Source organism: Chelon labrosus, assembly GCF_963514085.1.
Source record: "Chelon labrosus genome assembly, chromosome: 23".
In the NCBI taxonomy this organism is placed as follows: Eukaryota; Metazoa; Chordata; class Actinopteri; order Mugiliformes; family Mugilidae; genus Chelon; species Chelon labrosus.
In genome coordinates, this window is record NC_140356.1 from 7,768,744 (window position 1) to 7,785,636 (window position 16,893).

Here is a 16,893-nt window from a genome sequence, read left to right on the forward strand (position 1 = left end):
CTAACAAACATGCACAGTGAACAGCAGCCTTTTTAGGCCTGTTATGATTCTCCGAGTCTCAGTTGGTGCAGGTTGATCAGCTCATTTCGATGACAATACCGGTCCAAGCCACAGGCCACAGTGGCTCTCAGATGCGTCTGAACGGCAGCCAAATGAGTTGTCTGAAAAGCGCTCGGTTTTAGTTGAAAGTGATGACAAATACATGTAAGAGACAGAGGATGAATAATAAAGAGAGCATCTGTCTGCTAAAACATTTACCAGGAACTCCTCTTTGTACGATTCAAGCAGGGAGTTTTAGTCCAGACCTTGGGGAACAGCATAGGTAACAAAAGGAAGAAAAAAATCCACTCGCTAGATTTAGAAGCTTTCAGTCACTTCTGACGGTCCTCTTTAGTTTATTGTGCTGGTGTAGAGGCCCCAAGTGTGGGTAACAGGTTTTGTGATAACACCATGGACTGTATATAAAAAAGGATGAACCTCCCATGATGTACTATTCCTGAAGAATGCTTTTGAAGCTCAATGTGAAGGGCTCTGACCGTCGCCATCTTGGATTTGCCTGATGCTTCCTAACCCCTGGCTAATAGGCAAAAAGGTTAATTTTAAGCGGTTGATATGATTTCAATGGGTGTGTTATACAACAGTTGTCTAGCCCACACAAACTCAACGTTGACAAACGTTGTCTGGAACTGTTCTGCTGGGAACTGATTATGCCTCAGCAAAGATCTGCAGGCCAGGATCTGCAACAGTGACATGGACACACATGTCATCGTAGAGTTGATTCATTTTACAGTTACAATTTAAAATATCTCAGATTTGTTGTAGTTATTTTATTTTCTCTGTGTCAGTTGAAACACCCTATAATGAAACCTTAAAGGGGAATTACCGTTTTTTTACCGCGTATATCCATATAGTGGGAGTGACTGGGGCACCGAAACGCAGCCTCTAAATAACGCATTATCTGCCGCGAAACTAGCAGCCGTGGGGCTTGTTTACTTGTAATTTGCTACTTCTAGTTTTTTCCAACATGGCCGAATATTTTTCCAATTCTGAGGTTGTGGACTATGACTATGTTTATGATGAACGTCCTTACCGTTTTGAGCCAGAGTATACTGAAGAATAGCTCGTTGAAAGGAGGATGCGGAGGCAGAGAGAGGAACTGCTGGCCAAAGAACAACAAACCACTGCACGTCCACGAATAGATAACCGGTAACTCCGGACTCAACGGGGAATAGCACTAGCGTATCATAACAAAATATTGGTGAAATAAACGAGTTTCGCGACAGACAATGCGTTATTTAGAGGCTGTGTTTCGGTGCCCCAGTCACTCCCACTATATGGATATACGCTGATCTAAATATCGTCCGAACGACTCCAAATGACACCAAAGTTATATGGGTGAGTAAACGATCGTATTTTATGCCATAAATAAGGTCCAGGTTGTAAAAAAAACGGTAATTTTCCTTTAATGGCAAGTGATAAGAAATGTGACTGCCTCTAACAGTATTCATGAATGGGGAAAATCATTTCTTTGTTCGAGGTTGTTAATTTTTGCTGTAAAGTTGGTCTTTTAACATGGAGCAGTTCATTTTGGCACTTCCACGTCGGCTTCATTTTTTCAGCCTCGGAGTTTGCTACTTGGATAAAACACACAAAACCTAAGAGCTCAAGGTGTGCAGTCTGCTGTGTTTTTGCAGTTTCACCTGCATTGCACAGTCCTCGTTAGTGGATAGACTTTACTTTGTTGCTATGGCGATCGTTGTCAATCGAATGCACTTGCATTTACAAAAAGATCCTCGTTCAATGATCCATAGAGAAACAGGTGGCAAAAGCAGTGTCTTCACAGACGTCATGTTTTATTTGAAAACACAACTTTCTTTGGCATTTAACAACTAGACAAAGCGGGACAATCTTCCACGGCTGACAGTTGTGTTCAAGCTCAGTTTTGAAGATTTTAATTGAATATTTTAAACCCCTTCCTCCTGCTCTCGCTTTTAATAGGTATATTGTTTTTTCAGTCTGGAGTTGACTTTCTCCTCATTGCGTAAGCCTGACCGCACAATGAGGATACAATCTTTCACAAATGCGTGCACACATAAACTGTCTGACAAACCCAGTTCGCACACACCCTTACTCGCACTCTCTCCCGCGCCCAAGGAGGTAGTTCGCCCGACAGGCAGAAAGCATTTGGTCATGCAGCAGAAAGTTTTCTTTGCAAAGTGAAGCGTGTCATTTGCAGACAGCGCAATCCCTGGTGGTGGACGTTGGTTTGTGATTGTCTAACAAATCTAAAGCATGGTTTTAATACAACTTTCAAAATAAAGGCTCATTAAATAGTAGATACAAGTAGATAGTAAAGAGACATAACATAAAACACCTTGTGGTTTCAAACACCGAAAATGAGGATAGTTAATGAGTCCCACGTGGAACCCAAAGCACATCACTATATGTATGTTACTAAAAAACAGGTATGTTAATTTGGAGGCTTTCACCAGTAATCTTTTGCTTGGTAGTATAGTGTAAAGACATAGACCCAGAAGTGGGTAGATTAGCTTAAAATTGTAATAAAGTAAGAGTAGTGTTACTCCAATAGAATATTACTCAAGCAGAAGTAAAAAAGTCATCAATTTTTTTTTAGAAATGGTGTAGTCATATAAAATAATGTGCAAATTCTGGTATTTCCGAATATTAAAATAAATAAATGGGTAAAAATACATAACATCTTGACAAAATAACTGCATGGCTACGTCTGATTGTTGAAATGGAGTCATGTGGAAGATCCACTAGCGGCATCTAATGTGTAGAATAAATAGAGTAACAAATCAAGTGTAGCCCAGTGTAGCGGAGGAAGAGTAGCGTCTCATTGTGTATATTTGAGTGTGTAAATATTTATCATTGCTATTTTATTTTATTATTTTATTTGTGTTTTATTTCATTTATGCATACTTTTTGCAACAAACACCAAGGCAAATTCCTTGTGTGTACAAATATACTTGGCAATAAAGTCTTCTCCAGTAAAACTGTAAAGTATGGTGCAGTAAAACTCGTCTTAGAAGTATATTTTTCCACAGAAAGTTACTCAAGTGCATCCTACAGAGTAAATGTAACTCATTACTACCCACCTTTGCATAGGTCCAAGCAGTATCAACGCCACTGTTATGTCTGTTTGTTAAATTTAAGATAGAAAGTTGTAGCTCATAGTCAGAAAACTTAGCTTGGCATAGATGCTGGAAAGATCTTGCTATGTCCAAAGGTAAGAGGTGCCAGTGTTTGCCCTCTCCCTAATTTACATAGAAACTGATGTGTAAGAATTTTTTGCCAGCATGCATTTCACTCCAGGAAGTCACTGCACTCTGCCAAGAAAAAGTTTGTCCGCTTAAAAAAAACAAAGGTCATTTTAACAACTTAGTTGTGCGTCCAGCCAAAGTATCCAGAACTTTTTCCCAGGAACTTTTTTTGAGGTACTGAAGGGTTCCCTGTCGTTCCCTGTTGGTGGCTTTCATTTCCGCCACGGCCAAAAGAGACTCGAAGATTAGGAAAGCTGTTATACTGACGACTGACAAGACGTGGCTGTTGTCACACATGTTTTCAGTGCGACTACACAACTCTAAGTCTAGCTGGTTGCTGTACAACAATGACATCACCATAAATAGCGGCGGACAGACATCAGTGGGACGCTGCAACAACATTAAGAATGTAGAGGATGATAGGGATTTACTGCTTCGCTAAAAAAGTCTTTCAACGGAATACAAACACCAGTAGCAAAGTTCCTGTACATGAAGGGTACTACTACCTGGGCAGGAACCTTTTGGAGGTGAAATCATTTTCCCGTAACTCAATTTAGACTGTGGTCCTGTGGTGGAAACTTTCACACTTATCCACGGTGTTCATCTCCCCTGCTGCCACTTTTAAAACCAAGCTAAGATAACCAGCAGCTGGCTACCGCCTCCTCTTAAGTGGACGGACATCAAAGTACACATCTTTTCATGTTGTCTCTGAAAGAAAACAAATAAATATATCTTACAAAATGTCAAATTATTTCTTTAAAAACACTGAAAAATACTACTACTCTTTCACCGCTCCGGGTCAGACCTCCAACTTACACTGATAGTTCTTAAAGTCGATACGCAGAAAAAAAAAAAATATTCTGCACAACGTGGTTTAAAATACACTTGAAAAAAATAAAACAGGTTAAGTAGAGTTGCTTTTTGATCTCAAATTGAAAATCAGTTCTTTTCAGCTTCATTTTCTCACCCTGTTTGTGTCTCCATCTTTCCTCTCAACCTCTCTTAACAGGGTTACCTTCCCGCCAACGCAGAGAGGAGGGAGAGCGTCTTGCAGAGGAAAAGACAAGAATACTTCGGCTTCATCCAGCAATACTACGACTCCCGCAACGACGAACACCACCAGGACACGTACAGACAGGTACGCGCTCACACACACTTGCTGGACTGTGCAATAATGAAGCCTTGTAACACCTGTCTGAATCCCGCAACGTGAAAGACGCAATGAAGGACAGACTACAAAAGGCTCCCTTTCCAATTTCAAAAACAACCTCCTGTTGCTAATGTATTACCTCATGAAAAATCCAAGATGCAAAGGTGTGTATGATTGTGTGTGTGTGTGTGTAGCGAGATTGTTTTTTGACAGGGTCGGCAGTCAGGATTACTGGAACCAGTTATCTGGCATAAAGTGCTTTTTATTGTGTTCTTTCTTCTTCCTCCCTCATGTACTCATAGGACCGTTTGTCTGTCTGCCTGTGTCGACATAAGGGGAGTGTGGTCGAGTTTCTTGTCACAGGGTAGAGACAACCGGCTTCAGAGAGCTGCTTAAATGAACACTTCTCTTCTGCTTTGAAAATATCATCTACTTGTTCCCCCCCGTCTCTCTTTTTCTCCATCTCTCTCTCTCTCTTTCTCATGACGCACACTCTTTCATTTTAACTCTCGACTACCTCCCATTCATTTTCGAGCTGATAAGAAACATCAAAGTGGGATGTCGATAGCAAAAACACACATTCCCCATATTCTGTCCAATTTCCCATTGATCTCCTCTCCTCTCTGCCAGAAAGCTGGCATACTTTGTTTTGATGATTGTTTGGATCACGTCTTGAAGCCTCCTTTTCTGCCAGGTTCTGGAGTAAGCAGTGATTTCTAGTGATTTTCTTTTTTTGCTGCGTGCCTGATTATGTGTGTTTGTACGTATGTTGCTTTGGCGCTTAAATTGTATGTGACAGCGGGTTTGTTTTCTATTTCTGTATTTCTTTTTATTCTATGTTTAAATGGCTGTAGATGTGTTTACATACATGTGCCGTTCTGTCTTGCGTGTTTGTATCTGTCTGTTCATACTGGATGATCCATTATCCGTTCTGAATATCCGTCTGTCTCTATAATTTCTCTCTCCTCTTGTGTCTATCCATCTGTCTCTTTTATGTATTTCTTTATGCCATTGGTAAACTGCCTCAACAGCTTGTCTGTATGCGTGTATACATATACAGATGGATGTAGCCTCAGTTGATGTCCTTGCTTGCACTTTAAGCTTTTTGAAGTGCTGCTGCAGTTTCGTTCTTTCTCAAGAGAGACTGAAGTAGCTTTGGTCTTTTTTAAGCAATCACATGTGAGAGGGAAAGGTCTGACAGCTTATTGGCTGAAAGACACAGCAGCTGTGAGGTTGAAAGAACTAATATTCTGTTGCATTAAACATTTTGGCCACTAGGAGGCAAAAATACAGACCCATTGTTACTTTAAGGGCGCATACAAATTCTTGCAGATAACGTTTTGGTTGGCTGTAGCTATGATCAGATATATTTGGGGGTATTAACACTGATCAGCCACAACATTAAAACCCCTGACAGGAGGAGTAAGTAACATGGACAATCTTGTGACAATACAGTATTCTGCTGGGAAAATGTTGGACCTGGCATTCGTGTGGATGTTACTTAGACATGTACCACCCACCTAGACCAGACCAGGCACCCCCACCCCATAGCAATGACACTCCTTGATGGCAGCGGCCATTCCCAGAAGGATGCAGCCTGACTCACACACAAGAATGGTTTAGGAACAACTAAAATAAAAATGAAAAACTGCACATGTTTTTTCACCTGGCCTCCAAATTCACTAGATCCCAAACTGATCGAGTATCTGAAGGATGATCCTCAGAGGCCCCTCTTCCCAAACCTTTGCCTAATTGCCGCCCACATAAGTGTAATTACAGATTAATTGCGACCAGGATTAAACCCAGAAATGAATTCCTTGTTGTCTTGTCTGATGTAACTAATATTCTGGTTATTTGTTTTTGTCAGAATGGCCACAATCATAAGACTATGAAGCTGAAAACTGCCAGAAGTGTTCACCTAGTCCTAGAATATCTGAAGAGATCCTAACAAAAGGCTTATGAAATGCAGAATATTGAGAACATGTGCATGTACCTTTACATTGTAAACGTGTGTGTATGTGTGTTTGTGTGCGAGCGAGAGAGCGCGTGCGTCTAACACATTTCTCTCCCGTGTTGCTGTCAGATCCACATAGACATTCCTAGGATGAGCCCTGAATCTTTGGTGCTGCAGCCAAAGGTGACAGAGGTAAGGTGTGCAGAGCGGACCTCGACTGTGGATGCAGCTCAAACCCCAGTCCCGTCAGACACACACTCATACAAACAGCCCGGGCTATTTCAGTTGGCTTGGCTCCAGCTGCTGCCCTGCATCCGTCTGGCTCCCTTCTGACGAATCTGTCCGCCTGTCGTATCGTACGTCCGCGGGGTAGACAATCTGAAATGGTGTAAATGTGGTCTCGCACATGCTAAAAAAACACACACACACAGTACTCACAGGCGCATATTATCGCAGACACAACAACATGCATATACACTCATGTGCATAATTGCATCCAAGACCACAGCTGCTATCCATTTCAGACGAGCGAAACCCCAGCCTGACTTCAATCAAGGACACCAATCCACTAACTGTTGCTCCCGCTCTCCGTTCCTGTCACTGTCTGTGATGGCCAGATCTGTGCTAACCTGCCCGTTGCTTCAGTGTTTGTCTTTTTTTCTCTCTTTCTCTCTCTGCAGATTCACATTGACATACCGAGAACTAATCCTCTTATTCCTCTCTTTCAACAAGCTTCTGTCCAAGAGGTGAGACCCCCTCCAGCTGCACACACACCACCTCACACGGCAAGGTTTTCCCTTCTGATTTCAGGAAGATTTGGTAGCGTCACTGGGAGCTATATTGTGGGATATTGTGAGAAATTAAGCATTCATGACAAGTGATGATGGGTCCATATACGTATACTGGAGGAAAGGTGTAGGAATTACAGCCATCTTTATGCAAGGTGGGCCATTTTTAGGGCGTTAAGTGTAATTGGACTTCGCTTACAAGCCGTTTTATGGACAGATGTGGGATATTTTTTTATTATTCCTTCACCAGTTTAGCACATAAAAGGTCTGCAGTCGATTCGAAGTACGACATTTGCATTCGTCTCCGCGAGCCCACAACATGTGTTCGAAGGAGCTCGCGGCGATAGGACAACAAGGCATCTGTAGGGGGCAGAAACAAAACAGGTCTATCAGAGAGACGTCAGGAACATTAGGAAACGCCAGATAAACAGTTTGATCTGTTCTGAGCAACACTGATCACAAGAGCCCCTTCAGAACATCAAGCCAAGTGAAGAACACTCCCCAGGAGGTAGACATATCATTATCAACGTCTACTGTAAAGAGAAGACTTCATAAGAGCAGACACAGAAGGTTCATGACGAGGTTCCAACTAGTCATAAACCGTAAGAATAGAAAGGCCAGATTAGACAATGAAGGCTCCTCTGGAGCAGCATTCTTTGGACAGATAAAACTGATCAACCTGTACCAGAATGAAGGAAAGCTCCTCACCAGAAGCACATTGATGTAAAACCGTTCATGGCTTCCAATGGCACCTGGAAACTAATGTTTATTGATGATGTGACTGAAGACAAAAGCAGATGGATGAGTTCTGAAGTGTGTAGTCATACAGCGTCTGTTGAAATTCAGCCAAATGAAGCCAAGCTGATTAGCTTCATAATAAAGGCAGACAATGACCCAAAATCTACTCTAAAAGCAACCTAGTAGTTTTTGAAGGTGGAGTATTCCACAATGGCCTCTTCTGTCACCTGATCTCAACTTTATCGAGACATGCATTTCACTTAAAGACAAAACTAAAAGAAGACAAAACCCTTGAACGAACACCAAAAGAAGACAGCTGCAGTAAAGTTTTGGCAAAGCACCAGAGGAGTAAACCTTTAGTAATATCTATGGTTTCCAGACTTCAGGTAGTCAATCCCTGCAAATGATACTCGACAAAGTATTCCTAGGATTCCTGCACCTTTCCTCCAATTTGGATGTAAATATTCTCAAATGAAAATGATGCATTTCAAGACCATATATATTCTATAATTATGACTTGAATATATTAAATATCTAAAATAACCAAACATTGTGTTAGTATCCAGACGTATGAGGACCTTGCTGTAAGTGATATCCTACAATTGGTTCAAAAGTACTTCTAGTATGCGGTGTGTTAATGTTACCAAAACACGTTTTAGCTCAGCCCAAAATGTTAATTTTTCCTCTGGCAGGTTGAAAAGGGAAAACCTTTGCTTTCACACACTGCATGATTTTGCATAGTTGCAATCAAAACTAAAAAAAAAAAAAAAAAAAAAATCACATTTGAAAGAAGTGAATAATTCCTACGGTCATGCATGGATCAGATCCCCCTTAAATTCTCACTCTGCATGGTTGCCACTCTCGTATCCCTTTGTTCTGCTGTGTTTGTGCTGCTGAACAAAGCGTTCCTTGTTACAGCCGGGGTCTGTGTTGTTGGGGAAATAAGAAGTAATTACCTAAAAAATCGCCCGAGCACAATGTTTGATAAGACAATAACCATCAGCGGCAGTTTGGAACATTAACGCTGCATACGGCATATGACTGGAATCTGTTAACTCTTTGTAAATACACTACTTAAAACGTAAATGCTCTGTTTTCAGCCCTAATACAAATGCTTGAGCGTGTGCGTAAGAGGTTGCCTCAGCAGGTCTGAGCATCCCAGCGCAGCTTAACGCGGAAATTAACCCCATTCCGTTCATTTATGTGGGGTTAAGCTTATCTTATTACGGTGCTTCTGGGAGGCTCTGTCATGCGCGGAACCACCGGCCTGAGAAGCGGAGAACTGAAAACGGCCGTAATGAGGTGGAGGCTAATGAGGCGGCGAGGGCTACGGGCTGCTCTGTGCGTACACCTGCGCGAAGGTGCGAGCAGGCTCGCGCGTACAGTACACACTATGAAAAACGCAGCATAGCGTGAGGGAATATGGCTCACAAATGTATAATCGCTTAATTCATACATACAGTGCTCCAGGCGATGCCACCTCCAATTGCCCCCATTTTGTATAAGATACAACTCGAGGCTGTAACGAGAAATAGATATTATTCTCCTAGCTACAGAATGCTTTTTATATTTGTATTTTTCCTCCTAAAGTTTTTTAAATCTCTCGCCCCCCCCGTTACTGCTAAATAAAAGTCTTGAAATATTTAAACAGCGCGTTCCGCATATATTTCGGTGTGCAACTCACTCCACACACTTAAAAATAAAAACCTATGCTAGCTGCGGCGCCACCTGAAAATCTCCTCTGCTTCGTTTCATTCGCGTGTTTGTCTCCGGCCCCTCCCCCCCGTCTCTCCGGAGATGTCCTCAAGTTCGAGAGCAGTCAACAGCCTGCTCCGTTTCAGGCAGAAGAGAGGGACGTTGAGGCAGATCTGCAGTGATTTCCTAAGTGGTGTCTAAGAGTTTTTCTTGTTTGGGAGAACAATACGGTCTTCGGGAGATGTTGATGATCAGCAATTACTAGATCCGGTTGTTAAAAAGAAACTTTTCGCCTCCAGAGCGTGATTGCAGGCTTAAAGAGCAGTCAGACGACCTCCTTATAAAAGAAAATCTTTCACAGTCTTTGTGAAGTTGTTGAAGTTTGTGAAGTTGTTGATTCATTTATCGGTAGAGATTGAGCCCATGACCTTACGAAAGTGTGCTCATCCTTTAGTTTCTTTTTCTTTTTTTTCCCACCACAGACGTTAATGAAGTGTTCTCTGACTCGGCACTATTTCTCGTAACAATTTCCTTTCCACCTCTTGAGATTAGCCTTATCTGGGTCTTGCGGGTCTGGAGCTAATGGGATGGAGCCATAGCTTTTTGACACAGGAGACACGGGAAAGCCGATTTCCTGTCCTGGAGATGCTCCGTATTATTAGAGCAATCTGAAATGAGCGCGAGATTAGCGGAATTTGCAATAAGCGCATTTATTGTCTTTTCGGGGCCGAGTGAACTCCAGTTAAACCCGAAGAAAATATGATTAGAATTCGACTTCGCCGCGTCTTTATTTATTTATTTTTTCCCCCTGTTTCACACACACACACAACACGAACGTGCTGAGGCGGGACTCTCTGTCCCCAAAGCAAAACCAGTGGGGGCAGTGTGGCGTGCACGGGTTTTTACTCAAAGCGCTCCTCTGTGTAGTCGCCAAAGTGAAATATGCATGTCAGCTTTTGAGGTTGCATGAAAAGAAAGTCCCATTACCCACTCTCCCTGCTATCACCAGCACCTCTCCTCCTTTTGATGGATGCGGCTTTGACAGGGAAAGAGGAGGCGTGGAGGCAGGTAAAGGAAGGGTGGAGGAGAAAGCCGGCCAGCGTTCCATTTTACCAATCTCACCTTCTGCCTTAACATCGATGGTATTACTTTTAATAAAACAGCGAGGGTTTATGCGCACGCCTTCCAAAGAAACGGCATTACCATGGCCGTGTTATATTCCATAAAACAATGAGATATGAGGTTATTTAGAAAGCGACAGAAACATGACATATCCCCCAAAAACGAGAAGGCGCTTGATGGGTGCGGTGCGTCAGAGTCTGAGGGTGCGTCGCTGCGGTTTTGGGGGGGGGGGAATCCATTCGCGCCAGCAGAAAGACAAGCAGAAAATCAAGCCGCTTTTAATTCACCGCGGCTGGCGGCATTAAACAGCCACCCATAACGAAGATGGAGGCGTTTGCCGTGTAAAAGAGAAATGTTGAGGAGTAGGGGAGGAGGAGAGGGAGATGGAGGAGGAGACCGGCTCAGAGAGCAAGAGCAGGAGACAAACTCGGTGAGAAAAGAAGAGAGGAGGGAGGGAGGAGACGAACACCAAAGCAGAGAACAAAGTTCAAAGTCTGCCTTTTTTTTTCCCACAAAAAATTCAGCCGAGGAACTAAAGAGTGAGATGTTTTTTCTGTGATGACAGAGAGACAAAGAAACTTAAATTTAGACACCGCTCATAGTAATGGTGGCCTGTTTTTTCTATTAAGCAAACATTCATAACTAGAAAAATGACAAAAAAAGACACTTTCTGACTTGTGTCTTAATGTGTTACTATGAATAAATAAATAAATAAATGAATAGTGTCAAGATATGGTGTGGTACGATGTACTGTATTCTCTGAAACACAACTAGTGTTTTTTCAGAGCAAGGCAATTGTGGCTTTTTTATTTTTCAGAATACAGTAATTCAAAAAACATACTATTCATACCAGCCCGAATATGATGAATGTTCATCCAAATGACTCAACGCTGTGCCTACTTGGTTTCCCAGCCTTCATAGCAAAACATTAAGCCAACACCGAAGTGCGAAAAACTGCAATTCTTCAACTGGCCACTTGAGGCTAGCTCCCAAAGTGAGTCAACCCCCGTAGACCCCCACGTTAAAATGTCCAGCTTTACAGCAAAAGTAAACATGTTTACGGTCCAAAAGACAGTTTTTATGACTATAGATAATTTCTGAATTCATGACGCCTGTTCAGGCCTGTGCTCCACTCACTTTTAGCCTGGAACTTAGGCAGAGTTTGGCTATGCCAAGATGGCGGCGGCAGTAGCTACCACATTGAGCTTCAAAACTACAAAATCAGAAATCGGGGAAGCCACGCACCCAACGTGGCGTTACGATTATCGAAAAATGCCAACGACAGACTCTCAAACAGATTCCTTGCTTTATTTGTGAGATATATGCGTATCATAATTGTAGATTTTTCCGGTAAACAAACCAGAGTTCAGTGTATTATTCAGTGTTTCCCACCAAATTACTTATTGTTTACTCCAACCTTTTAACCCTTTTTTGTGTATTTCGTTCCTCATAAAACTTTTACAAAGTCAGTTATTTAAATAGTTTAAATATTTTATCATTTCAATCATACTTTGTAGACACACTCTTCACACTTTTGATGGGGCGCAACCTCATTAGGATAGCCAAGTGGATGTGCCACACCGTGCGCCTTCGCGAAATAAACTAAACAAGGCCTCGTTATCTAGACAAACAACAACCAGTGGTCAAAAACTCCTTAGACACAAAAAGAGGTGGGGTTAAACAGAGTACCATATACTGTGACAGTGTTGCAGCCGGTTTCCCATAGCACACACTGTGCTTATTCAACTGTCTCCTTCTTTTCTTAGCAGCTTAGCATGCCACGAATGGTTCTGACTCCTTCTTTTCCTCCTCAAACGTCTGCTTTTATGATTGAAACCTGCCTAATGTCTCCCATTTTGGCACTCGCCGGCATGACGTGCTGTCAGAGAATAACTGCTGAAGATGCCTCTAAAGACTGTGCTTCATTAATAGTGTATGGTAGTACATTGCCAGAGGGCTGCTTGTTAAAGACATTGTATCCTGAACAAGAAAAAAAAAAACCAAAGCTCTATTTAGAGTTTTCAGTTTCATGTTAGTGTAAACTGACTACATGTTTGCATTGCTAGATGTTCACTGTAACCGCTGCCTTTGTTTTGACACCGTGTCTTTGTATGTGTAAGATCTTTGAGCGGATCCTGTTCATCTGGGCCATCCGCCATCCGGCCAGCGGCTACGTGCAGGGCATCAACGACCTGGTCACGCCGTTCTTCGTCGTCTACGTCTTCGAGTACATCGGTGAGTGCCGCCCCTCGCTCCCTCTCCTCCTCTTTTCCCTCCCTCTTTTTCCACTTTAAATCTCCCTAATCTTTTGTGTGATATGCTTTTAAAGCGAGGGATCAGGCACCTCTCTTTGCCCGCCCCTCTACTGAGAGTGCCGCTCTCCACAGTGCAGAGTGGCACCTTTGTAGCTGGCTGTACTCCGGGCTTGCTTGCAGGAAATCAACCCTGGGACCCTTGTCTCTCTTCTCACAACCCCGTCCCCTCTCTCTTTTATTCCCTCTACCCATTCTGCTTCCATTTAGGCGCACACCTCACTGTCAGTTTGTGTTCTAACATACTTTTAAGCTCCCGTTATCGAAGCAATCCGGTTAACACTTGGCGAGGAGACCGCGTGTGCGTATGTGCAGCGAGAGCATGACTCGTGTGGGCGTGTGTTTGTGCGCGGCGCACTGTTTTCTCCCGGGCCCTCCCGCTGCGCGCGTTTATGTTGTGCCACGCTGACGCAGATGAATGTTTTATGTTACTCTCGCACTTAATTCTTCTGACAGTATCAACACAGGCCCTCAGATACAAAGCATGAACAGATTGGAAGCAGTTGGAGGAGGTTTGACGATTGACACCGGAACAGGGACGGGCATTTCATCGTGTTAGTCGTGCCCGAACCTCTTAAAAAATATGACATGCTAAAAATATTTGCCTCATAATTATTTATTTTTTGCTCCTATTAATGAGCTGACAGGAGAAAAAGGCACGACACAGAGTTCATACACATTTTAGTAACTTCCAGCTCGTGATGAATAAGGAAAAATATTTCCCATCTGTTTTCTAAAATACTAAATTCTAAAAAATCTTCTTCACACACAACCTTATTAGGTAAAATCTTTTAAATGCTTACTGTATATGTAAATCCTGTACAAATAAACAAATATGCTTGTCTGACCAGTTAAATAGTCGCATAGGTTGTTTCCATGGACACAGTGAATCAGTAAGGCTGCACAGATGCCTTTAAAATTAAACTATTTAACTTGCTTAACCCATTTTGGTTCTTATTTATAAAAGAGAAGAAAAATCCTAGAAGGGAACAGTAATGTAGTATTTATTTATTCAATATGCTAAAGAAAAATGATACATGGACACGTAGCAGTGGTTCTGTTGTTGCTTCCTGTTTTACCCTGCAACACAGTAGCACACATATACATGTCAGAATGTAACAGAGGTAATAACAGTGGCATTTTAAAACCATATATTCACTTAATAAACAGCTATTTGTACTGTTACGACCAGCTGAGGGGAAATTAGTACGTAGCATAAAAGATGTCTCCCCTCCATTTCCCTGCTCCCAGAAGAACTAGTGCCACAATAGACTTGCAGTCCAGACTAATGCTGAGTGTGGCCAAAACAACAAACAGAACAACGAACCAACACAGCTTCTAACTTACTTGTCAGACACAAACAAAACAGAGTACACCTTCCCTAGACTTCCTTAATAAAAATAGAAGAAACTATAATCAAAATATCTCAACTGCCTTACTCGGCTCAGCCATACACTGTATATAAATATGGACAACGTGCGCCTTGCATTGGCCAAACTGATGCTATTTTCCTGGTGATACGGGCTGCGCCATCTTGCGACTTTGGAGCCAGAGTCTGCGCAGTTCAGTCTGAGAGTGGAGTCACACAGAGGCGTGATATCGATGCCCCGCCCACACTTCCTCTAGACTCCGGTTTTGTTTAAAAGGACCACTTTACTGAGCGGTTTTCATTGCAACTGGTGGTCGCCATTATGTCACATCCTGTTTCTATAGCACAAACAACTAACTAAAACGAAACTTATCCAAAAGATTGACACTCGAAACATGTATTAACTAACATATTAACTACCTAAAATGACAGAAAGCATCCTTGAAAAAAATTAATTTGATGTATTTTTTAGTGTTTTAGTTTGGCCCATGCCCCATCCACTAACATGGAGGAGGCGGAGCTTATGACCTATACTGCAGCCAAACACCAGGGGGAGCTCTACTTGCTCTGGCTTCACTTTAAAGGAGCAATTCCGCCATCTATCTTTATACAGTCTGTGGACTGAACAGCTTCAGGTCAGTTACAGTTATGTGCAAACCGCATACCTATGCAAAGCACTAAAATGGCGGACCCTAGCGCCGTAGCCTGACGTGCACCTCCTCAGAATTGTAACTACGCGCAGACCGCAAGAGCTGTTGGTAGTAGCGTGTTTCCGCTTTAGCATTCCGCCTGCCTCTCCATCTCCACAGTTTTCGAACTGATTGTTTTGGATCAATAAAGCAAGTACCGGCAAGTATAAGTGACTCGCACCTAGGCTACGTGTGAAAGGTACGTTGTCTATGTCCCGCAGAGGTATAAACTGCGCTTAATGGATAGATATTTGTTCATTTATGCAAACATATAACGTATAACTGCTAAATAAATTTAATTTAATGGATTATTTCTGCTGTTTTCCATTTTTTTTTTAAAAAGCCTTCAAGTCCTTCACCACCTGCTGTGAGCTTTCTTTCTCTCACTGAAAGAACAATTTCATAGTCATCACAATGATTTTTGAAGCATCCAAGATTTGTTTCTAATCAACACCACACAGTAGTCCAAAGGAAACATGCACAAAGAGAAATTCTGACCTCATGCTGTTGCTACAACTCCACGGGGCGTTCCTGCATGCTTCTCCCGTAACGCTGGCTCGTCCATACGTCCCACTTGTGCTCGCTGTGTTCATGTCGCTGTGCTCTGTTTTGGCCCACCAAGCTCTTTTTGAAAGCTTTCAAAATAGAGCCGCTAAGTGGAAAACCTCAAGGCTCCGAGGGGTTTCTGCCACGCTCCCCGGACCCACTGTGGTCACACATGTACAGCTAAGATCCACAACTTAAGTGTCGGGACGCACGCAAGATCTCCTACACTGCTTTGGACACAGACCGCTTTGCTCGGAGCCAATGAGTGTTCGTTCTAAAGCATTTCCTCTACTTTTAGTCTAACTTACTGTAAACTTCTTTTAGTACAATGCAATACAGCTCTGCCGTTCTATAAGCTCTCCTTGTAAAACATTACAACCTTCATTAATAGAAGGTTTATTGCAGGCCTCTTCTATTAAACTGCAACTAGTGTGCATGAATTCCAAATTGAGATTAGCATAAATTGAAACCTGGCAGCTTCTTCTGACACATAAGCGACTAGTACTGAATCCAGCGAGGCCTGAAGACCTTCTGTTCCATCTTTTCCTTCTGTTTTTTTAACCAGGATGTTCTCCTGTGTCTTTCTTTCTCCACCTCACACCTTTACCTTCGTTTTCCACTGCTTCTTCTTCTTCACCTCCCCACCCAACCCCGCTCTTCACTCATTTCTCCCCTCTCTTCGGCTTTCTGTGTGGGCGAGTCACACTCTTGTCAGATCTTCAAAGCGTCACCCCGCGCTTTGTTCCTGTTTATCTCCGTGCGCTGATGAGCCTTGAATAACACACGCAGCCAACGAACCTTCAAACGTGCCTGGCTGGCATCTCGCGCGGTGGCTTGATGCGCCGTGCTGCTGCTGCTGCTGCTGCTGTTGTTAGGTGCTCCTGTTTTCTGATGCAGAGAGAGGTTTGGCTCTTTCATGAGGTGGGCCTAATTCTGCTCCTTCGTGGGAGGGGGTGGGAAGTGTGAGATAGCATCCTTCGTGCTTCCTGGCCGCCTGCCGCCTTCTCTCGCCATCTATTCGTTTTTCTTTTTAATGTTGCGTTACATCTTTCTCTCCCTTTCCCCTCGTCATTTGTTAATAAGCTCATGAATGCATTGTTAAAGCAGGGAGCTTAATCTCACTATTAACTTTTATTAAATTTTGTTGTTTTAAGTAAACAGCAGTTAACACACCCCTTGGGTCATGCATCTTAAACCTCAATACAGACTGTAGCCCTTACTGCAGCATTGGCGCAGGTTTGACTCT

General features: G+C 42.7%; 1 protein-coding gene across 3 annotated transcripts in view; it reads left to right on the forward strand.

The window, feature by feature from the left end:
- Positions 1–16,893, forward strand: part of tbc1d22a (TBC1 domain family, member 22a) — a 135,657-nt gene that overhangs the window by 38,339 nt on the left and 80,425 nt on the right. For 2 of the 3 annotated variants that reach the window (XM_084573230.1, XM_084573232.1), the window contains exons 7-9: positions 4,294–4,422; positions 7,069–7,134; positions 12,852–12,966. In XM_084573230.1, coding sequence (XP_084429356.1) covers positions 4,294–4,422; positions 7,069–7,134; positions 12,852–12,966 — 310 coding nt within the window. Of the gene's footprint in view, positions 1–4,293; positions 4,423–6,517; positions 6,581–7,068; positions 7,135–12,851; positions 12,967–16,893 lie in introns of all 3 variants that reach the window. The other variant, XM_084573231.1, reaches the window with a different exon arrangement.